The 24,719-nt window shown below is 32.4% G+C and overlaps 2 protein-coding genes across 3 annotated transcripts; both read left to right on the top strand.

Annotated features, from left to right (window-relative positions):
* The first annotated feature begins 82 nt into the window (after positions 1 to 82).
* LOC109147994 (3-hydroxyisobutyryl-CoA hydrolase-like protein 3, mitochondrial) lies at positions 83 to 3,850 on the top strand. 2 transcript variants are annotated; one of them, XM_019295699.1, is made up of 10 exons: positions 83 to 401; positions 777 to 878; positions 1,393 to 1,445; positions 1,825 to 1,959; positions 2,045 to 2,141; positions 2,273 to 2,402; positions 2,757 to 2,935; positions 3,044 to 3,171; positions 3,288 to 3,389; positions 3,574 to 3,850. In XM_019295699.1, exons 1-10 carry the CDS (start codon positions 140 to 142, stop codon positions 3,673 to 3,675), a joined length of 1,290 nt encoding a protein of 429 aa, XP_019151244.1. In that variant the 5' UTR covers positions 83 to 139; the 3' UTR covers positions 3,676 to 3,850. The 2 variants fall into 2 exon arrangements, with proteins under 2 accessions (XP_019151244.1, XP_019151243.1); XM_019295698.1 differs by lacking the exon at positions 1,393 to 1,445 and adding an exon at positions 1,106 to 1,170 and having other exon boundaries at positions 84 to 401.
* Positions 3,851 to 5,351: 1,501 nt separating this feature from the next.
* LOC109147995 lies at positions 5,352 to 13,024 on the top strand. Its single transcript, XM_019295700.1, has 15 exons — positions 5,352 to 5,661; positions 5,905 to 5,982; positions 6,119 to 6,168; positions 6,275 to 6,328; positions 6,561 to 6,613; positions 7,146 to 7,218; positions 7,397 to 7,458; positions 7,986 to 8,054; positions 8,850 to 8,955; positions 9,702 to 9,772; positions 10,351 to 10,451; positions 11,092 to 11,187; positions 11,574 to 11,641; positions 12,008 to 12,053; positions 12,750 to 13,024. Exons 1-15 carry the CDS (start codon positions 5,461 to 5,463, stop codon positions 12,831 to 12,833), a joined length of 1,212 nt encoding a protein of 403 aa, XP_019151245.1. The 5' UTR covers positions 5,352 to 5,460; the 3' UTR covers positions 12,834 to 13,024.
* The last annotated feature ends 11,695 nt before the right edge of the window (positions 13,025 to 24,719 follow it).

The following is a 24,719-nucleotide window of genomic DNA, read 5'->3' as shown; positions in this document are numbered from 1 at the left end:
ACCACCATCCTAATTCCTATATATCCAGCAGTAATTTAATACTAATTAAAGGGCAAATCCGTAAAATAGATAAAAAAAATATCGCACCCCCATCACTGACTCTCTCACTCTCCGACTTGTAACTTTCTCACCAAAAACGATGCAAAGACAGTTGTTTGGAGCTTCGCAGCATTTGCTAAATCTAAGCCGATCGACCGCCGCCGCTCTCGTCGCCGGCTCCGTCTCTTCGTTATTTCGTGCCGGAGCTAGATACTCAAATACGCCGCAGTTTCCCTCTTTCCGGACCTTCGCGATCATGGCTTCGAGCAGCTCCGATGAGTTCGTCAAAGGAAATGTTCACCCGAATGGCGTCGCCGTCATCACCCTCGACCGCCCAAAAGCTCTGAACGCCATGAACATAGGTACGTTTATGTTCACCTGTGTGAAGTATCTTTAGGTATAGTATGTGAATTTCAGTTTAAAAATTGGTGATTCTGTGATTGATAATTTGATATGGTTAACTGTTTTCGTTATCGATTTGAGATTCTCTGGTCCATTTGAGTAAGTAGTCACTGCATTGATCTTAAATATTTGGAGTGATAGCGATGCAAGTCTATTGAGCTTATCGCGAGAATGTTAATATCTGATTATGTGTTTGGAGCAGCGGTTTGGTACAACCTTAATTTATTTAAAAATAAAAAAAAAAAAAACCGTATGAAAGTTTCTGCGGGGTTGAGATGTTAAAGCGTTACTTGCGGTTGTATTATTGCAATAACGTGAGATTGAATATGATGCAGATATGGATATCAGATATAAAAGCTTTTTGGATGAATGGGAAGCAGACCCAAAGGTGAAATGTGTCTTAATTGAGGGAAGCACTCCACGTGCCTTTTGTGCAGGTAAAATGACTAGTGGAAAATCTTTTAGTCATTATTTTGGAATAGATACTGAGGTCTGAGGTTTTTATTTATTTTTTAATCTCAAAGTAGTCTTATTGTCTCAAATTACAGTCTTTTGAGGGCATACGAATGTGTTTGTATATGTGCAAGTGTTGTGTCTGCACTTGTAGGCTAGTATTTTCTGAGTGCTATAAGGTTTAGAGGGTAATCATTCATTGCCAATGCAGGAATGGACATTAAGGGCGTTGTTGCCGAAATTCAAAAGGACAAAACCACTGCTCTTGTTCCAAAGGTTTTTCTGGCATCATGAGAATTTTCCTACAGCCTTCCATTAACCAATAGCCAATAGCTATGCTTATCTTTTGGCCGAATTCTCAATGTGTTGTGGTCATGCTGCATACTTAAACTGTAGCTTAGCTGCAGATATTGATGTCATATACTTGTATAGTTTTATCAACATCATTTTTATAGCCCAATGGATCACAGAAGTCGTTGTGTGTCATTTTACCTGCAGGTGGTGATATCAAGCAGATTACAACCAAAAACCAACTCTCAGATATTATTGAGGTCTTGTAGTGTGTTTTTCACCGTGTGATTACCATCTAGCAATAACATAACACCAAAATGAAATCAATTAAATGAAGTTGGATAACTCAAGTAGCTCTTAATGTAAATGTGGTTTATAGCTGATGCTTTTACTCAAGTTGGTTTTGTTTATGGAAACTATTATATGTTGAAAGTGGAAGTGACTGCATACTTGGGATGGAACTGTGACTCTAAATTCTTTAAGATTCTTTAGATTTCGTGTACTCTACCGCTTTTCTTCATGTCTGCATTGTCAATGGAGATGGTCAATAAAGTAAAAAATCTAAGTTAGATGATGATATTTAGTCAAGCAGGTCTTACTGGATATTTAATGACTTCCAAACCCAATACAATGTAACAGGTCTTTACGGCTGAGTATTCTTTAATATGTAAGATCTTTGAGTACAAGAAGCCTTATATTAGCTTCATGGATGGCATAACCATGGGATTTGGCATTGGATTATCTGGCCATGGTCGCTACAGGCTAATAACTGAGGTACATCTTCTTTATTAATGAAAATTTACGGTTTCTATATTTTATTTACTAATATTCACTTTTCATTCAAATGGATTTGTTTCAGAGGACTGTTCTTGCCATGCCAGAAAATGGAATTGGCTTGTTTCCAGATGTTGGCTTTTCTTATATAGCTGCACATAGCCCAGGAGAAGGAGCAGTTGGTGAGATTTCTTCTTATTTTGGTTGGATTCTTTGTGATATGGATTTGTTGTTCTTTTATTTTTCAATCTTTAACTATGGTTGGTATCTTCTTTATAGTTTATTCTTTATTCAACCTTCTTACCTGTTTCAGGTGCTTATCTTGGATTGACGGGAAATAGAATATCGACACCTGCTGATGCATTGTATGTTGGTCTAGGAACACACTATGTCCCATCTTCAAATTTGAGTGCACTGAAGGGGGATCTCTTGGCTGCCACACTGTATGTTTTCTTCTCTTATTAACTTAGCTGAAGTTATCCATGCTATATTTGTCTTGCATATTTATTTCTGCTCTATTTGAGATGGAGTGCCTAAATATGTTATATTCTTGTTGCTCAAATTGATTATGAACTTTGGCCGTTTTTTATTTAACATTTTATTTGGTGGTTGAAAGAAAAGATTCTGCCTTTGCATATTGGTATTCCAACATGCTCAGTTTCTGTAGAGATTGGCTCATTAACACATTTCTTAATGTGTTTTGAGTTACTTTTATAGTAAGAAGTCTGTTAGTCTGATAGAGATAGGCGATTGCAGCATCTATCAACTTTATTCCTTACTATCTCACTTGTTACTAGTTCTGAGGATCCACACAACGATATTCAGAAACTACTGGAAAAATACAGCAGCAGCCCTGATTCAGAGCCACGCTTGAAGTTACTTTTACCTAGGATAATTTCAACATTTGGTGGCAACAAGACTATCAACGAGATAATGAAGGAGCTAGAAAATCATCAGGAGAGTGCTGATACATTAGGTAAGTTTTTTGTACGAAGGACTCATCCACTGGTTCCTATTAATTAATTCTACATTTGATGTGTTATTGGCATTAATCACCTCAAACATCCCATTCTTTACTAAACAGTGGCTGAGTGGGCCAAGGATGCTTTGCAAGGGCTTAGAAAGGGTGCCCCCTTTTCTCTTCATCTCACTCAAAAGTATTTCTCCAAAGTTGCAGCTGCTCGCGGATGCAATAACAATATCTTATCAAAGGTGAGAGTTCCCCGCTGCACCATTTCTATCATATCTTGTATTGCTTTTTTCATGTGAGCTCCACAATCATAACTCACAGCAATATCTGATCTTCAATACTAATTTGCTGTGCTCAGCTAACTGGGGTGATGAAAACTGAGTATCGCATTGCTTTGAGATCTTCTGTCCGAAATGATTTTGCTGAAGGTGTTCGTGCTGTTTTGGTGGACAAGGATCAGGTTTGTTTCTTGTAATTTTAAGCCTATATAAAACTTTCAACAGCAGCTGTACTTTGCAATAATTCGAGGCATTTCAGATTCGATGGATGAAATTGGATTGTGTTTAATTTGGAAATAATTTAACGAAACCTTGTTCTATTTGTTCACTTCACCACCCGCTTAATTTTGTTCCTCCTTTTCACAGAATCCAAAATGGAATCCATCAAGCTTGGAGGAGGTTAATCCCAGTGAGGTGGAGGCTGTATTTGAACCCCTAAGCCCAGAAATAGGAGACCTGAATGTATAAGGTTCCTTTTTGTTGCCAGCAATAGTCAATAGGGATGGAACTTGGGAAGTATCCCTCGTATGCGGTATGCCGAACATGAATAACCAATGTAAGACGAAGACCTATCCTATGTACTATTTCAAATTTAGACAGTCTTTTGATTTATGAATAAAGTTCAAATTAATGAAAGAGCAAACAATCATACTCTTTCATACAAATTAACGAAGTGGTTGCCTCTCCCATCAACAATTCGACAAGGGAACGGCAACCATGGTTGCTTCTGGCATCCAAATTGACGCACTACAATCTTCATTCAAATTGAATGGTTATCGTGAATTCATTATCATATTTAAGGAAGAATGTTAGGAAATACGGAGTAGTTGAATCTCCAACCCTAAAAAGCTCCCCAAACTTCGGTTCGACAGAGCATTTGAGAGGATACAATGACTCAGCAAATAGGGTCAAATATCGGTGTCCACCAGGGATTTGAAGTTCGAACCTTTGTGTCTTCTCTCAAATACTACCTCTTGAACGATATAATCTTATTTAAAAGAAGAAAGTCCCTTGTCAGCAAAGAACAATATTGACGACACTTTTGATAATGTGCATCAATATTGAGTGTTTTTTTTTTTTTTTTTTTTTTTTTTGTGATATTTTGCATGGTCGGACTAAAATATGAATTTTTTTTTTAATCTTTGATAAAAATGTTTTTTTCTTTTTGAAAATAAAACAAAGAAAATTTTCATTAACTAGAATTCGAAATAAGTACATCATAAAGAAAAGTAGGAGGCATGGAAAACCAAGCCATACAATTAGCATTGACAAAAATGTTTAGTATCCTTACATTTGCCATTTATAAACTTGTAACTCCGTGGTTTTAACTGTTAAGATATTAAATAAAAAGGGAAAAAATCAATCTAATTAAAGCTTCCCAAATAAAATAGACTACATTTTTCTAAAGATACGATATTTTGGGACATATTTTCCATTTTTCCCATAAATTGCAAGATATATATTTTTAAACCATATTTTAAAAAAAAGATATATAATATTCGTATTTAATTTTTACTTCTTCATCATAAAGTTGGATGAGTTTCCTAAGTAATCTTTTGTAGGCCACCGGTGCCATTTATCCAAGGGTACATCTAGATTGTTAACTTTGTTCATGTATAATAATTTGTAAATTATATAATCTCAATTGAAAATGTGTTCATAATAATTAACTCGTGAGTTTTTGATACGTGAATTAAGTTTCACTCGTTACTCGTTCATTTCTTTTTGAGTCAATATTTAATTTTAAAAAATATTCAGTGTCAACGTTTAAATCTTAACTAATGGATCTTATTCTGTAAGTGCGGTGGTAAGTCAAGCACTAGTTGTCACATCCATCTATGATAAGTCACATTAATCATTTAACATTATATCTTCATAGTAAATTACAATGTCTCGAATTGAGCATAGGTTGTCCTCGGCCAACTCAGCATACCCTAACATTAACCTAATTGAAATTTATAACGTCAAAAAGTGTTAAATTTGTGAGTAGTATATATAGTAACTTATACAATTCCCTTTAATTTTTTGAGCATCCACGGCAGCGACTTTATATTTAAATTTTTGCGCATCCACGACAGTGACTTTCGCAAGTCACAGTCAATCAAAGCATAAATAAATTCGGACAAGGACGCCAAAAAACAAGAGCATAAGTTCGAAATTCTCATTTCTCTAATTTTCTTCTTTTCTCTCTCTGCGTTTACACAAATTGATTCGAAGAATCATTTGAAACGAGGACAGTATATCACAGAATAAATGAAGTATTCTCTTCTCTGTCCTTCAACGCCACCTTCTCTATCCAAATACCCGCATACCAGTTTTCCCGCGCAATTTTCTCAGTATTTGCCGCCGTACCGCAGAATTTCTCGCCGAGCTTTTGCAGCAATGGCGGCGTGTTCCTCCCAAGCACCGTCGCACACGGTTCGTACGGTTACGGTATCCTATACCGAGCTCAAGGTGAGTTTTCTCACCGAGAAGTCAGATTATTGAAGAGCTGCACGGCTCTCAGTATCGAGTTTTTTTTTTTTTTTTGTTTCCTCTCTCGAAAAGAAGCGTGCGTTTTTTGAAATCCTGTTGCGTTCACGTTTCGGTGTTTAAATTCGGTAGAGCGTATACGTGCGGATATGCATTACGTTATTCTGGTGCCAACTTGTGCAGGTTTACTGATGGTTTCGTTTCTGATGAATTTGATTGAATCAGGATAAGAATGCTGACTTATCGGCGAAAATTGAAGAGGGCTTTGGGCCGAACAGCCTTGGAATTCTGTCAATTTCAGATGTAAGGAAATGATATTTACACATTTAGATAGAAAGTTGTAATTGTAATTTGGCTGTCAGATTATTGAAGCTGCATTATCAGTATGATGTCAGCTTGTTATATGTGTTTTGCTTTCTCATCCTTTTTGTTTTTGTAGGTTCCTGAGTATACTTTGTTGCGTCGAAACCTACTTCATCTTTCACCTAGGTAAGAATATATTCTTGACTGCAGTTCTGCACCATAGATATATGTGATGTATTATTTGGATATAACAATATAAAGATAGAGTTGTAAAGAAATTTTTTCTTATCAGATTAGCCAACCTGCCAGAAAGTGTGAAACAGGAGCTGGAAGATCCCCATAGTAGGTAACTAAACTTATCCCATGATCAACCCTTAAATCGTAGTTTTTTTTTTTTTTTTTTCTATGAATGAATGCATTGCTATTCTCTAGTATTTGGTTGTTTGTTCCATCTCTAATGGCTGCCATCCTCATGCTGTCTGTATTGAACTCCATATGCAAGTTTGTGCTTGGGGATTTTATTTTCCTTTATTCACCATTTAATCTTAGATTTGCTATGGCCTTGGGACTTATGCCAGGTATAACTTTGGATGGAGCCATGGAAAAGAGAAGCTTGAATCTGGAAAGCCAGGTAGAATTGACTGTTCTTGTAATGGTTGAGAAAGAGAAAATCATAGAATTCACTTGAGAAGTTTTACATGTCAAAGTTATTATGTGATCATTACAATTTACAAGACGTTGGTGACTAACAAATGAAATAAAAGAACCTCCAATAGAGGGCATTTCATCCCTTTATCTTATAATGAAATATTTAAGTTAAATGGATTGTGATAATTTTTTCGGCCTGTGGACATATTGCTACTTTTTTTAATAAATAAAAAAGGGACTTTGAAGCAGTAATTATTTTACTTTTACCCATAATCTTCATTAGTGTGTGATACACACATGGCATGCATATGCACCATCTAATTATCTATGGATGTTTTCTATAAATTTATACGCATCTCATGTTATGTTTAACACTTTAACCTGCTCTCTGTTGCCTGATTTGCACATGCTCCCACATCACGCATGGTGTCTTTATAGGTGCTGTTTTCCGAAACTTTACATATATTTCATGTTTCCTTGGACTTTCTCACTGCTACTTGATGTTTATTACACAGATACACTGAAAGGATCCTTCTATGCAAATCCAGTATTTGATGTGCCTACAACTGAGAAATCCCTTATTGAACGGTTAAGATCTCTTCTTTAATATCCATGCTATAGTCATACCTCTGATTAATTTCCATGTATCAAATCTGTAAAATTTTTGCAAGTCACCTTTGAGTTTCTGCAGTTATATAATTCATATTGCTTAAAGATTATGTTCTTTTCTATCCTTGTAAAGATTATGTCTTCTCTGTCCTTCTAGATATTCATCATATTGCGGACGAAATATATGGCCCCATAGCGCTCTGCCAGAACTTGAGATGGGTATATTTGATCTATTCATCTATCTATAAATTCAACATTTACTTTTTATCTGCATTGCACTTTTTTGGTGTATTTCAAATACAAATTTGCTTGATACTTGATTACAGATGGTATCTCTACTTCATTCAATGTTGTTGATAGAATAGCAACACCTAAATAGTCTATATTTTCATAGGCATCATATGATCCTGTTTTAATCAATCCTTGTACTGTAGAGGTTAATTTGACATCAATGTTTAGCCAATTGTTGGTTCTGCAATTAGTTTTTTTTGTCCATGAATCTTAAAACAGTTTTGATAATACTATTATACTAAATATCTAAATTTAAGGAAAATTTATTCTTTCTTCATTCTTTTATTTGGAAAGTTATTTGGCTAAAGCTCGTGATTAGTTGACACATATGAAGACATGAAGTATTTGTTAGTTTTGATGTACAGTTTGTGGCTTGGTACCAGTGCCACACCATCATACCCAGTTAACATGCTTGGTTGATTTATGATTTCTGAATATTTATTTTCACTATGCAGCTTTTAAAGCCCTTGGAAAGATGATTCTGGATGTTGGGTTGCTGTTGGCTCATCACTGTGACCGATATGGTAAGTTCTTAATGCTTGAGTTGCTCTGTTTTTTTAGATGAATGAGTTTCTTTTTTGCTCTTTTGTCTTGCCGGGTAATGAACTGAAGGCCATTGGCTGTTGTTTGTAGTCTTTGGACTCCCTTTTAGACTATAAGAATTTTCAAGACTCACATTGCTGGGTGACCCCTTCGCTCCTAGTTAATAAATATGATATGGATGATAGGTCCATATTTAATTTTTATTAGGGCTGGCTACATAAGGCAGAGCTCATAATACATTGTGAGCCAGCTTACTGTATCTTATATGAGGCATTGATAGCAACCAGCATGGTGTGTGTTTGAGTAATGGCATCTTTAATCCTTTGTGTCTGTTTGGAGTCTAAAATGGATTTGTGATTTATTAACAAAATATTTAATGGTTTCATTGCTTAGGTGTCATTTTGAATAAGCTAATTTTTTTAATTAAAATTTCCAAGGACTCAAAGTGAAGAAATTGTCAATTATGTGAAATATCCATACCTGGCTAAGAGGATTTGAGTTATACCCAAATAGACTGTCCTTGAATGTACCCCTCCACCCCAGTACACAACACAGAAAAGGTCTTCCATAGTCTGTGTTCCTGTTGCTACGTAATTTGAGTTTTCAATTTGCCAGTATGTTTCACTTTCTGTACAATGATAAGTAAATTAACTGAGGTATGGTGACATATTACTCCTTTCCCTTACCTGCATGTCTGCATGATGCAGGAGGGCATTGAGTTAAATTTTATTTCTTCTAACACCGATTTTTGAGTTCCATTTACTTAATTGGTGCAGTATCCAGCAGGATCAAAACAAATGAAACTGATGGCCTTGAACAGATACTTCATCGTTCTAGATGTCATAAAGGCCGATTGCTTTACTATTTCCCTGCCCAGCAAAGGTAATCGTATATTAAATTTTGTTATCTCTTCTGTACCAGTTATGCTGTTATGTTTTCAGTTTATGTTGTGGGTTCTCAAAGTAAATGGCACTTGGCAGAAGACTAAAGACAGAGTAAGAACAATGACCAAAGCTATTTGACAACTTGGGCTTTTCTATTTTCCCAAAATGGTTAATTGAGTTGACTGTTGGCTTGAAGCTTTTATTAAAAACACTTTTTTTCCACCAGTTTCCTTTGTTTCGATTAATTTGTAGTCACAACTCAGTGCTAGTTATCAACTACTATAAAATACACATATAGGACAAACTCTTTGTCCAAAATTTTTAAAGGCATCATCTTTTTTCTTTATCGTATCGTCACCGTTTGTAGCCAGCAGAGTATTATAAAATGTCATATCTCAATATGGAATTTAGTCATTCACTAGAATTTTTTGGATGTTGAGATAATGGCCTTTGAAAATATGTGACTTTATGATTGATTTGTGATTGTATATTGTTAACCTTTATGAATTCTATTGGATTTCCTTTTTTGTTGGTCCTCTAAATCTCTTCAAAATATAATTATAGTTTTGTATTCACTGTTTTAGAAGGAAGAACATGGATATGAGATCTCTATATTTATAATTTCATTAATTATTTATTTATTTTAATTATTATTATTATTATTATTATTATTATTATTATTATTATTATTATCATTATTATTATTATTATTATTATTATTATTATTTTATTTATATTTTGCAGTAGCAGCTACCAAGCTGATGAATCCATGTCATCTTGGTGTGGTTGGCATACTGATCATGGTTCACTGACAGGTAATCTAACTTCTAGAATTCCTCAGCTCCATTCTTTGAACTTATAAATATTTGCCAATTTTTGCTGTACATTCCAAAATCCACATACCACTTATCTTATTGATTTTACTATCCATATTCTGTCTGTTATTTAAATCTTAAACTGGACTGCCACTTCAAAGGATTTTTATGAATTAGTAATTTAGTATCACTATTAGCTATTTAGCTCACATTGATGAAAGCCAGATCTGGAGTAAAATGTAGAATTGGCTACTTTTTAATGCATATAAAATACATATATTGTCCACAAGTTGACAATAGAGAAATGCATGCAACTGAACCTTGTAAACCCTGTATGTTAATACAAAGAATGAATTTCAATATCAGAGTTTCCTTGTGAACACATTGTGCAAAACTATTTGAAATCTAGGTTGATTTTGAATATCCACCTTTGCAAAATTATTGAAGCCTAAGTCACCACTATGACTGTAATAAGACATTGTTTTCTCTCATTTTAAAAGAATATCTCTATATGCTACTCTTTCTTTTTCTTTTTCATCAGTCTGTCTCTCTGATTACAGTTTGAATTCAACATGTAGGTCTTACATGTGGCATATTTATGAGAGATGGTGTAGAAATATCTTGCCCTGATATTGCTGCTGGCCTTTATATAAAAACGCGTACTGGTCAAATAGTCAAAGTATATTTTCTTGTGCTTGTGATATAGAGAAATGATGGTTTTGTGTGTGTGTGTATCCCTGCACTAGTGATTCTTCATTGCTTAAATTAATCACTTTTTTGTTGAAATTGCTGATGTGTATAAAATCCAGAACATTTCATAGGCCTGATATATAGTCATTTAAGTATGTAGAGTCCATTAAACTAACACCTTCCCAAAAAAGTGTGTTGGAATATGAATCATATTGAAGGATATTGTCCTCTCTTGTTCTTTATATGATAAAGACGCTCAAAAGGCAGAAAAGAGAAGGAAAAGAGGCAAGTGGACACTAGTTATTGAAAGTATATCAACCTTGGATGCTAGAGAAATGACATTGTCAATGAAATTTGACAAAATGAATAAGTCTAGACTGAGTGCAGGTCAGAAGGTTAGAATGTCTCTCTTAGCATTCAAGAGGGAAGTGAAAAAGATAACCATATGCACTTTAGAGGCAACTAGTAATCATGGTTAATCTGAACAAAAGCATATGCACTCTAATTCTCAACTCAACAAATCCTTAATTCCAATCTAGTTGAAGTTGGTTACATGGAAGCCTTATACTGATCTTTGATACATCATGCTTATAGGAATGCTTCTACTTGTCTGTTTTGAACTTTTTTAGGTGGAATATGGTGAAGATGAAATAGCATACCAAATTGGTGAGACAACTGAGATACTGTCAAGAGGTCAGCTCTGTGCAACACCACATTGTGTCCGGGTATTTTTCACCATTTCCCTTCACTAACTTGCAGTGTTTTTGGTACAAAAGCAACCCAATAGTTGTAAAGGTTTTGGGGGGGAAGGTATTGTGCCAAAATTACAGGGGAAAGCAAACGGTTTGTTCTGCTTTTCATGCATATTGCTGTAACATATTTCCTTTCTTGCTTGGTCTCCCTCTCTCTTCTGAAGGATGGGAAAATAGGATTTGGTCCCAGACCATGTGCCTAGAAAGGGTCTTAAGCCTACCACTAGGCTAAACCTTGAGCCCCCACTGGGTAACTTTATTTTGTAGCAGCACTGCTACAAGTCATACAACCATCTTGAACTGAATCCTCTTTGTGCTGACTTATTCTACTTATAAAATGGATGTGCGTAACTTCACAGGCACCAAAAGGGGAGGAAGCATCTGGTGTTGATCGTTCAACATTTGCCTTGTTCATGCAGCCTGACTGGTATGTCTATTCACAACAAGTGAACCCCGTTCATGAATTCATACTAGTGTGTATATATACCAGTTTAACTCTCTGCTATGCTTGTGTGCCATGTATCTTTGTTAAGCATTCAAGAGCCTTCATTAATTTTATTAATGTCTAACCAACATGGTTGGTGTGGTGGTTCATCACCTCGTCCCTTAAGTATGAGATTGGGGATTCGATCCCCACCCATGTGAATGGAACAAACCATTTGGCCAGTCCCCTACCGCTCAGTGCCCTCCCTATAGGGACGGGGGATTAGTCTTCTGGCTATCGGCTGGAGGGATACCCTAGGCAATCAAAAAAATAATAATTTGGATTAATGTCTAATCCCTACAATTTCAGGGACGAAAAGCTAAACTTCCCAGATGTGGTACACATTCACAAGGAGGTATGTATTTGGCATTATAAATCCATTTCCAAAACACCATGCCTTTTAAAAATGGGAACCATAAATAAAGGGCATTCTAAATTCGTCAAAGCATCTATGAGGTCCTTGTACTATAGTGTTTTGTTCAATTTAGTCCTTCTATCTTAATTTTGTTCAATTTAGTCCTTGTATTTTTAAAAGTGAAACAATTAAGGACAATAGCTAATGTGGCGCTGATATTATATCTGTCACGTCATCATACTTACACGCCAACAAATATATTATTTTATAAATATTTAAAATTAATTATTTTTATCACCAATATATTACATCAATATATCCAAAATAAATACACAAATATAAGTTATTGTCCTTAATTGTTTTACTTTTAAAAGTACAAGGACTAAATTGAACAAAATTAAGGTAAAAGGACTAAATTGAACAAAACACTATAGTATAGGGATCTCATAGGTACTTTGACCTTCTAAATTCCTAGTGAGAGATTTCAATATCTTTCATTATTTCCATTGATTCCCTTCCTCTTTAATTTTATATATAACGGATTTAGAGATTGAACTTATAATCTTTTAACTAGAATCACATACTCATCCCTGAACAAATATTCCTACATAGTCTCCTCTTATAGTTTTGTATTTATTTATTTTACTTGTATTACACTTTCTTGAATTATTATGATTCATTGTATTTTATTTGCAGTTGATCGCCTCCTCCGATGGCTCTCTAACTTTTGGAGAGTACACTGAGAAGCTGCTAGACAAGTATTATCACCTAAAACAATAAAAAGCTCAAACAGCTCCGATGGAGACACAGAATACAAGTATACAACCTGGAGGTTTGGTTTCCAATTACAAAGGATGTGAAACATGTTTTCTTTTTATAGTATTGTATTGCCCTAAAAAATCAGAGAAGTGAACTCAACAAACAGCATCAATGGACAAATATCTTGGATAAAGCATAGAAAACTGTGATTATTATTATTGTCGTTATGAAGCAGTGATGATGGGCAAATTATTGTCCACACAGTGCTGTATGGAACATAACATAAAGTACATTTTTAATATACTAAATGTATATTATTTTTATACTGAATGTATATTATAGAATATAATGTACACTCAGTATACAAATAATGTATATCCCCTGAATATAATGTATCACATTATTTTTATACTAAATGTATATTATTTTATAGTATACAAAATATGGTTTACATAGCTTGTGTGGACTGATGATGATGTGCAAGAAACTGCTTTGATGATTTTGTTGGGCCATTGCTCGAATTATTACAGAATCTTTTCAAGTAGCATTGTCAACCCCTAATTAACAACAAATATAAAATATAGATATTGTTATGATAGCTTTAGTGACATGTAGCCATGTAGATATATTGTGTATAGGGATTTAATCACTATCGCTTATCCATTCAAAAATATTTGATTTTATATTATGGTTGCTAATTCACAAATAATCAATAAATATAAGGAGTAAATTTTGTTTTTAGTCTTTAACTATTGTGGTATCGACAGATTTAATCGTTTTCTTTTAATTTTATCTAATTATATTATTGACTTTCATTTGTTTGCTAAAATTAGTTCATGTTTAAATTTTTGTCATTTCACCATTTAATAAAAATAACTAACATATAATTTCATCATTCAAGTTTCTCTGCTTCAATATGTAATTTTCTCTCCCTCGTTCAAACACTTTTAATTGAATAATAAAATTATATGTTAGTTATATTTATTAAATGGTGGAATGACAAATTTAATATGAGGATTAATTGTGATAAATAAATAAAAGTTAAGGATGTGATATGATAAAATTAAAAGAGTAAATATAAATATGACAATGTCACAAATAATTGATGAGTTAAAATAGAATTTGCTCTAAATATAAATGTTTTAAATGTTAAAGAGTACATATCCAAAAAAAAATAAAAAAATGTTAAAGAGTAATTTTGTAATTTGAGTGGTTTGGATAAACATTGTTTTTGGGCAAAATAAATAATGGTGTTTTTTGCACGAGGCGTCATCTAGAAGCGGCAAACAGGTATAGAAACTAGAAATGCAACAGCAACCCTAAGAAGACTAATTCAATGGAAGGTAGAGGATTATGGCGTGACATCTATTTTTCTTCTTTATTCAATAATATAATATGTGTCATAGTACAATGAATTACGCATGTAAATCCAAAATTACAATTATATTTAGTCATCTCTTCCACCAAATCCCTTTGAAACCTTGTGGGCCTTAAAACGCATTAGTCTTATATATTTATAATGTGATTGTGACACATAAGCTAATTGAATAATAAAATTATAATCTTAAAATATCTTAATATTTTTTTTTTTGAAAGTTAAAATATCTTAATATAATTGAGTTAGTTTTCCAAAATTATTTATTATAGTTCAAATCCCATCTTATACATTCTAATATTGTATGAATGGATGTCATGTTATTGTCTTTTTATACAAGTTCATTTGGTTAGCACTCGGTACTATTTGACTTACCGTACTTAATAATAGTGCACTGACAAATAAATTATTTGCTGTTTAACATCCCTCATTGCCTATATAGAGATTAAATTAGGGTTGTAGTAATAATACTCCTTCCTTCTCATTTATGTGTTTGGTTCGGTTAGCGAGGCTCGACTGAAGTTATTTTTTATTCAATTTTTAATAATATTAAGTTTAGTATTAGTATAAAAAATTTATATATTTATAAACTACACTAAAAGTACTATTAAACCTCCTCCCACAAATCAAATTTAAAAATAAGTATCAAATACTAAAGAAAATAAATAAAGAATAAAGAGTTGGTTTGACCAATGAATAGTAAGTATGACAGATAAAATGAGACAAAGGGAGTAACATATACCGTGTGACATCCCGGTTGGTGGTAGGAACTTAAATATTTTGGACTGAAAATGTTTGAGAAAGTATAGAATAGATACTCCATGTAAAAATAAGTAGCAAAGCATCACATCATAAATTATACCACATTTCTAAAACATTTGTGGGTGATTTGGTTTAGAAAATATCTAACAAACATTCAAGTACAAATACCTTTAACCATATAGAAAATAAAAAAGAAATATGGTAAAATGTGAAGTTCAATATAAAATTAACAACAGGATTAATCTAATAATATCATTTTTTTTTTTTTGGAATAAGGGTCAAATAGGTCATCGAACTGCACATGATAATACAATTAGGCCACTGAACTCAAAAAACCAACAATTGAGTCCCTAAATCAATTTCTAACAATTCATCAAATTTGAAGGTTTCCAACAAGTCAACAGGTCATCCTCCAAATTAATTATTTTTTAAAAAATAAAATTTAAAAATTAATTATTAAAATTAAAAATAAAAAACAGATCGGCTGAATTCTGTTTTTTTTTTTAAAAATTATTTAAATAATTAATTTTTAAATTTTATTTTTTAAAAAATAATTAATTTGGGATGATGACCTGTTAACTTGTTGGAAACCTATAAATTGGAAGAATTGTTTGAAATTGGTTAGTTTAGAGACCTAATTGTTGGTTTTTTAGATTCAGTGGCCTAATTGCATTATCGTGTGCAGTTCGATGGCCTATTTGACCCTTATTCCTTTTTTTTTTTGATAAACTTTTAACGTTTGGACATCCAATGAATCTGAATTAATTAAAAAGACAAATTTTATATCATCAACAACAACAAATTACATGTATAATAAGTTGTGGTAATATCAATTAGCAAATAAATAATAAATAAAAAATAAAAAATTATTGCCATATAAAATTTTTACATGATTTTTTTTTTAATGTTACTGGCTCTATTACATTGTAGTATCTGTTCATATACTTTTTCAACCTACTGAAACACAAAGAACAACGCCTCTACTGAGGATTAAACTCATAGCCTTCTAAATAGAAGTTCAACCCGGGTACCATTAGACCACATAAAATTTTTACATGATTAATTTATGATGAATCCATCAATTTACAAGCAAGAAGTGGTACAAGAATACAAGACAACTTAAAATTCTCTTACCAAAGGAATATAAAATAAATAACAATTAAAAACTATATATATATATATATATATATATATATATATATATATATATATATATATATATATATATATATATATTATGATAAAAGGGAATATACGGCGGGCAGCCGAGATGCTTTGCCACATCAGCGATGATAAGATGGGCCCTACTTCGGTGATATCTGTTTGATATTGTCTGTTTCAGTGTTATGGGCCTTGCAAACAAATCATGGGTTTCTTATTTTCATATTATTCATAAATACTGAAAAAAAAAAATATAAATTCCCCTAAAATATACTCCGAATGTAACTAAAAAAAAAAAAAAAAAAAAAAAAAAAAAAAAAACTCATTTAACTTGGAATTCCAAAAATCGCTACTTGAAGGTGCACTTTGAGTGAAGAAACGTTATATGTGAAGTTCACTTTGTTACCTAATAACAATTGGATCATATGGAGACAAATCAGTCTAAGTTGTCTACAATAAATTAGTTCAAATCGAAAATGTCAATATGTCAATTGCCCTAACCAACTTGGTTGAGGTAAAATTATTACAAAATTTAAGATCAACTATATATCTTCATAAGATTTTAAGAAAATTCTATCATACTCCCTTCGCCCCATTTTGTTTGTCTGGTTTGGTTAACGAAGTTTGACTGAATTTATTTTTAATTCAATTTTTTAATAATATTAAGTTTAGTATTAGTATATAAATTTTATATATTTAGAAACTACATTAAAAGTACTATTAAACACACACACTAAAAAAAATAATTAAAAATAATTAAAAATTACTAAAATAAACAATGAAAAAAGAGCTTGTTTAACTAATAAATAATAAATATAACAGAAAAAATGGAAGAGAGTGAGTATTCAACATTAAGAAATGACATTTGTCTTTTTTAAAATGTAAATAACGAAATAAAGTAAAACTAGTAATTCACCCGCGCGATGCACGGGAAAAATATGTTATTATAAATATAAATAAAAAATATAAAAATTAAAATATTTTAAATTTTTAATATAATAATATTTTTGAGCTTCCATTGGTCAAGTATTTATTATTTTTATAAAATACAAAATTACAATTAAAATTAAAATTAAAATTATAATTTTGTATGGTTAATATAATCTCTAATTATGTGCATATTTAAATAAACTTATAGAGAGAATTTACATAATTACATTGATTTATTCTTAATTATATTTCATCTATATTATAATTTTCACAATACGAATAATAATTAAGATAATTACATTTAGAAAGCAAATTTCAAATTTTGTATGTGTAAATTTAAACTCTAATTGAACACATTTTTTATATGATTATATAATATATATAGCTATTTTATTTTTCAAAAGTATATATTTTTATATGATTATATAATATATAGCTATTTTATTTTTTAAATGTTGTGCTTTTTTTTTTTTTTTTTTATAATAAAGGATGTTGTGGCATTTATTGTAACATTAATTATTTCCCAAATCATATAGCTTTATTATATAAAGGATTATTACGGAGTATTTTCTAGGGTTACTTCACCATCAACTCCACTATCTTCAATTCATGCATAGTTCACTTGTACGTGTTAGGTATACACATTATGTATAAATAGTCTTGTAAGACTACAATGATTAAAGAGTCAAAGAAATGAAACATTAATGAGCTGTTTGGTTCACGGAATATAGGTCTGAAATGACATAGTATTCCCAGTAATAGACCTATTCCTTTGTTTGGTAACCACTTGTATGGGAATGACCTATTCCCCTTGCAAGGGGAATAGAGATTCCAGGGGAACCCCTGGTATTAGGCTATTCCTAAGTTTTCATAAATAGCCTAAAGTTTCTATTTCCTATTTTACCCACCAATTAAATTTATTTCCTATTTCACCGTACCACCGCCACCGCCACCGCCACCACCACCACCCTAGCACCGCCACCACCACCACTGCCACCACCATCACCACCACCGCCACCACCATCACATATTTTTATAAGGGTATTTATGTCTTTTAAAACATATTTCATTTCTATTCCTTAAATCAACCAAACACTGTAATATAATTCCTAAAGTCTATTCCTTCCGCGAACCAAACAATAGAATACAATTCCTATTTTATTCCTTGCATATTCCATTCCTTATAGAATAGCGTTCCTATTACCTCAAAATTCATTCCGTGAACCAAACGTGTTGTAACAGTAATGGTCAAAACTAGGAGTTAATACAAACACATAGTACAAGACCCGTTGCACTTAATGTGGAAGTTGTTGTATCCATTGCAATCAAAATTAATCCGAGCAGGGGCGGAGCCAGAAAATTCATGTAAGAGGGGCCAAGATCATAGTATAGAAAAAATTTACAATACTAATTAATAAAAGTACCGGTCGTACATGATATCATTATATATACTATGTATAATTATACTATATATTATCAATAATAATTTATGATACTTTATGTAATGATTGATATTGGGGATACTTTATAATTTCCATAACACAAAATATATACAATATAATAACAATCTTACTTAGCTTGTCACTCTTTTATCAAATAAAAATTTTCAATTATTTTGTTGACAGCATTTTTTTTTACATAATTAATTGATTTTCATTTTAGTAATTACAAAAATTTAAAGAATGAGGACCAAACTCAAAATTACGAATTAAAAAATCAATATTAACATTAGCACGTTGTTGCATTTGTTATTAGCCTATTAGTATATATACTAAGCTGTTGTAACAATTAGAGGACAAACTCTAAATTTATATTGAACAGTTGAAGACAACCATTTAAGTCTACTATATGTTTATAGTGTTATAAATCCGTTTAGCGCTAACAATAATAATCAATATTTTTTACTATTGGCCATTATAATATTTTAATTTTTTAATATTTCATTAACTATTTTGACTCAAGTTCAATAGGTAATATAGGTCTTTTAGCCCATAGTAAAAAATACAGTATTTGGTTGTATGAATTTTTTTTTTCAAATAAAATGTTTTACTTAAATTTGATTAAAAATGAATTTTCATCGGTTTGGTTCGCAAATAACTTTTTTTCACCAAAAAATAATTTCCTTAAAATGAGAAAAATATTTTCCAATGCTCAACATTGATATTTTATTTACACTGACATTAGGAACAATTTATCGCTTAATAGGGCAAGTTTGTCCTCATAAAACTTTCTTAATTACCTTTAGACCAAATATGTATAATATTTTTTATTATATTATTATAATACAGAGTAAAATATATAATTATAATATTCTATTTTATAATTATAATATTTTAATTTAAAAATCACTATTACTTTTATTATCATGTTATTGTGTAGGGGCAATAAGGGACATATCAATTTTTATACTTATTATTTTTTTATAATTTTAAACCCAACCAATTAATAGAATTAATATTTGTAATAATTTTTTTCACTAATTAAATAATGGAATGAATTTTCTTGATAATTTTTTTCATAAAATTTTAATTGTATTTGTTCTCAAATATTTTCAACGAACCAAATAGTCATAAAATGTCACAAATTTAATTTATACTCCCTCTAATATAAAATTAAAGGAAAGAAAAAATGTTAAATGGTCAAAATCCCACGTGCAAGAGAGGCGATAAAATAACTTCGGCTTTGCCGGCCCAACTGATGAATCTTCTTTTTTTAACTTGGGTATTAATAAAAGAGAAAGTTGTGTGGGGCCAGCAAACAAGAAAATGCCGACGTGGCACTCATAGTAGTTAATGCGTTGTGGGACCCGTTCACACATCTTCAGTTACGTGGAGCCCTACACCCGCCCTCTCATTGCCCTTGGCGGTTGGTTATTTCACTATTTGGCTTTTATGGTGGGTACACGTAAGTCAAAATTATCGTACACTAAATACATCCTGCAATGCAATGACCTTTCTGACCCTTGAACCAATTCACCATTAAAACATGTGGCTCAGATTCTTTTCACATTAATTATCAAATCAATTATCAAACTATTGAAATTGCTCCTAATAAACAAAATTATTCTCAACAAATATATAACTTGAAATTACTTTTCAAGAAAAAAGACAATATTATATGCTCCTACATTTACCACTGACAAACTCACGGTCTAATGTGATAAACTTTAATAGATTGATATTTGAAATTAAAAAAAAAAAAAAACAGAGTGACTTTGTTATAAGTGATAGATTTAGGAAAACTTAGCATTCTCTGAGAAAATTATGATAGGTGGCACTTGATTGGAGACTTTTGTACCTGACTATCATATTTAAGGCTTATTTTTATTTTTTTATTATTGCATTCAAATTCTTTAGTAATTATAAAACACTTTATTGTCAAGACCTTGTGGTTTAATGATACCAAGGGTTGCACCCCCATATAAGAGGGTGTGGGTTCCAGCCTACAGATACTATATTGTAATAGAGTCAGTAGCATTAAAAAAAAAAACACATTACTATTCACCATAATATTGCTACTACCCAAAAGTATGTCTTATGTAGTCTTAAACGACAAATTAAAGGCCTTAAATTATAAATTAAGAAGATCAATAATAGGCTGTGAGCGTTGTTACTAGAAATTAAACTTCTAACCGTATAGTTACTAGTTAAGTTAGTAGGGTGACTAAAGTTGATTGGGGTGAATTCTTCTTTCCAAAAGGTTGAACCCCAACGCTAAAGGTCTCCCACACCTCGGCCCGACAGAACATGAATCATAGAGGCTAGATCTTTGCTTACTGCGTATAAAGAGCTCCCTCACTTTGAGAGGTTGCTCCCACACGGACTGTCGCCGGTGAGATTCGATTATTCGTCATTCTTTCTAAACTTCACCTCTATGACAAGTTGAGCTACTCATGCGGGCAATTGTGGTGAATTCTTTGATACATGGGCAGTTGTGTGATTTCCAGATGCGAAAGGTCAGTGTTTAATAATAATTTATGTATAATTAATGTACGCCTGCCTACCCTCTAGAATGGACCCTCCAGGGTGCCAAAATCTTAGGCCTATTTATATATAATAACACCCAATATATCTCGATCACGACTAAGCCTTAGCTTCTTCTTCAATTCAACTACCGCCCGGCCTCAACCAATTCAACTAACCATGTTCTCCTACTTCTTCCCGGCATCGGATTCCCACCGGCGAACCACCCGCCGGAAAACCAGCTTCCGTAAACGGTGCCTGACGATGAACAAGCAGTACAAGACGAGGTTCTACATCCTCAGACGCTGCATCATCATGCTTTTGTGTTGGCAGAATCACTCCGTAGCCGACTGATGAGATCATAAGCCTAACAAATCTTACTAACATCATAAGCCATGCTGGTTGCAGAAAGAGGTCGGATAAGCTGCATGATTATATTCCAGAGTTTAGAGTTCGATCGATGTTGTATATATACATATATTTGGAGTACGAGGAGAGAACGAGGATGCATACATGTGATGTTTGTTTAAGGGTACGTGAGAATTGAAGATATAATAATATGGGATGGGGTTTTCAGGTTGTGATCGATCATTTGGAGCCATCAAGATGTGAATTCAAGAAGATCAAGAGGAATTAACTTATATAATTTGTATGGTATTTGTATATATATATATATACACCATTGTGCAAAACTAAAAAAGGGTTTTCTTCTTCTTCTTCTTTGAATTTGGTTAACTTGTCCAAATTTCTCTTTGTTTTGTGATGATTATGGAGGAGAATCAGCGGGCAACAATTTTCAATGCCAAAATTTGTCAAATTCTTCGATTTTTCTTTTCCCAGTTTTCAACTTTTTTTTTTTAGGGAAATTAGTACCATGTTTTTACAATATCTTATAGTATGCAAAAAATTTTCTAGTGTCAATAACACTAACAGGGCGTTTGGTTGGAGAGAGGGAATTACGTGGGAAAAGAATTGCAATTTCCTGGGGATGAATTACTGGGAATAAAGTGAGAATTTAAATTGTAGTGTTTGATTTACAGTAATAGAATTACTAGGAATTTCAATTCCAATATATTTGGTATACATGGGAATTGAAAGGGAATAAGTAGTATAAAGTCTAAAATGTCCATTGTTATTGTAGACATTAATTTTAAGTTAAAAAAGGAAGGAGTACTTTTGACTCATCACTATCATTTTTTCTTTCAAAACATCCCAGGAATTGAAATCTCAGGGGCACATGGAATTTTTAATTCTATAAAAATGGAAGAATTGCAATTCTTTTCAACCAAACAAGGAAATTTTTTAGCCTTTAGAATTAGGTGAGAATTAAGTGAGAAAGGAATTTAAATTCCCTTCAACCAAACAAACGCCGGGTAACGGGTACAATTAAAAGTGAATGAAATTTTTTTCAGAATTTGTATTGAGTGCAGGTAGCAGTAGTACTAATTGACACTAACATTTCTTTATAATTATATTAAGTTGAATTATATATGTTTTGGGACGCAATTCAATTGGTCAACCAACCAATCAAAATATATAATTCCATAAGTTATGCTTAAAAAAGATAAGAATTTACCTTTATTACCCGACTTCACTTAGTATTATAAATTTTTAACATGGAATTGAAAGAACCATGGTTATATTAACTGGGGATTCTATTAAGTCCCTTATTCTATCATTTTAGAAAGAAAAATTTATTTTTTATCTTTTAATTAAAATGACACTATAATGTTTATTCTGTTGTGAATTGATACAAAAATATAGGACATGAATATAATCCGACCTCCAAAATCTTAGATTCCAAATTATTGTATTTTTTAATTAACATATTCAATAATACTATTATTAAGATTTCATTTTTAAAAATTTATCCAATATAATATTGTAATGACAATAATGATAGTGATCGATAGCACATCAATTAAGCACAAGTAGTTGCCTTATTATGTAGACAAATTTGTTTTGGAGTTGATTATTTTTTTGGGACTATACCAACGACTTTGATTACATCATATGTATCTTTCATTCCATCTGCATGATGTTTCCAATGGAAAAAAGCCTTCATATTTGACTGATATATAGATAGACATGTAAACAAGATTTGCCATAACATTATGGATCTCAATCTGATCTTTTGCCATGTTTATTTCATTGATTTCATATGTAAAACAATTAATTAACTATTACCCACAATTTGCGCCGAGGAGACTTTAATTTGTTCCTTAAGAAAAGCATTGGATTTGAACTTTGTAAATATTGTCAGTGTATATATATATGAATTCAGAATTTAAGAAATTCATATAAAAATATCATTGAAAACAATTATGTAATAAAAATTAATGATGACTGATGATTTTGTACTGTCGGGCTCGGGTCCACAATAAATCGGGTATAAAGATAATAAATCGGGTATAAAGATATAGAACGAGATTAGAAAAAGTATATTATTGCATAAAGCGCTAGGCCCAAATACCAAGACTATGGCCCGAAGAATGAGCTTGAACTAATTATGCTACTGACAAGAGTCGAACCCTGGTGAATGGGTTGAGAATGTAAACTAGAGACCACAAAGTCAGGATGCTTGTAGTGCTTTGATAATGATGCCCCAGGGAAAGACAAGACAATCCTATTTATAGAAGAACCCCCTGCCACTACACTATCTACGTGTACGGCTCCTAATCCACTTTCCTCACTATCCTGCACGTGTCCCATGCCCACAGACCCACGAACTGTGCCATGTCGAATCGCACCACACCTGTTGCACTACTCCAACCACCACACCACACCGCACCCCCTGCTGCATCGCGCCACCTTCGGAAAAGGGGGCACGAGGGGGGTGCTTGGTGTCATACGCTGGGTGCGCGAGGCACGGCTCGACCGACGAGCCCATCGACCCTCGCCAGGTGCTGACAACACCTGTCTGCACTGTCGCACCGCAGCACCCCTGGAAATGGGGGCACGGGATACACTCGCTGGCAAGGGCTAGCCCCCCAGCTGGCGACCTCCTCCAGGCAACCACCCCTGGCCGACGGTACCCCTCTGGAGTCGGCCCACCACTCTTTCGTAGACCCTCTACCCTTTATGACTTGTATTGCCAAACCAAACCAAACCAAGTAGCAAGCCCAATGAATCTAGCCCATAACCCATATCCCTATCAGTGATTTTCATATTGAGCATGAAAAACATGTTCTATATATGTGCTTATATTTTGAATGAAAAAAGATAAAAATTTTTATTCAAGTCTTAACCACCATTACTCCAATTTTACTTTTTGAATATAACATCTTGACTTAAAACTCATTGAAAATAAACAAATTTATTTAATTTTTTATTAACTCCACATTATTAAATTTGTTTGGGCACATCTAATCCCGGCCGTCTTGTGCGCATAAACAAACAATATATGCTAACAGTCACTCGTCATGCCACAACACTGGCAAATTTGCATGGTCCATGAAATAAGTATCATTCTAATTATATTTCAGTTTTATTTAACAATATTATTTTATTTTTGGTTTCATTTCTTACGTATTAGTTTCATTATAGCAATATCAAAGTATTATTTTAATTCTACTACAATTTCATTTGATAATATACATTATTTTATGAGCTTTATTTTGTAGTTTCATTTTTCACCCACACTAGTTTAATTATAATAATGCTAAAATATTATTTTAATTATACTTCACGTTCATTTGACAATATATGTTATTGTAT

This window comes from Ipomoea nil, unplaced genomic scaffold (assembly GCF_001879475.1).
Source record: "Ipomoea nil cultivar Tokyo-kokei standard unplaced genomic scaffold, Asagao_1.1 scaffold2036, whole genome shotgun sequence".
NCBI lineage: Eukaryota > Viridiplantae > Streptophyta > Magnoliopsida > Solanales > Convolvulaceae > Ipomoea > Ipomoea nil.
This window is presented reverse-complemented; position numbering and strand designations above follow the sequence as displayed.

Excerpts from the sequence above, each read along its gene's own strand:
- LOC109147994 (XM_019295698.1), top strand. The coding sequence starts at position 140 with ATGCAAAGACAGTTGTTTGGAGCTTCGCAGCATTTGCTAAATCTAAGC. Across the intron at positions 1,960-2,044 it reads GCTACAGGCTAATAACTGAG|AGGACTGTTCTTGCCATGCC; the intron begins GTACATCTTCTT and ends GATTTGTTTCAG. Across the intron at positions 3,390-3,573 it reads TTTTGGTGGACAAGGATCAG|AATCCAAAATGGAATCCATC; the intron begins GTTTGTTTCTTG and ends TCCTTTTCACAG.
- LOC109147995 (XM_019295700.1), top strand. The coding sequence starts at position 5,461 with ATGAAGTATTCTCTTCTCTGTCCTTCAACGCCACCTTCTCTATCCAAA. Across the intron at positions 5,983-6,118 it reads GAATTCTGTCAATTTCAGAT|GTTCCTGAGTATACTTTGTT; the intron begins GTAAGGAAATGA and ends TTGTTTTTGTAG. Across the intron at positions 6,329-6,560 it reads CTGGAAGATCCCCATAGTAG|GTATAACTTTGGATGGAGCC; the intron begins GTAACTAAACTT and ends GACTTATGCCAG.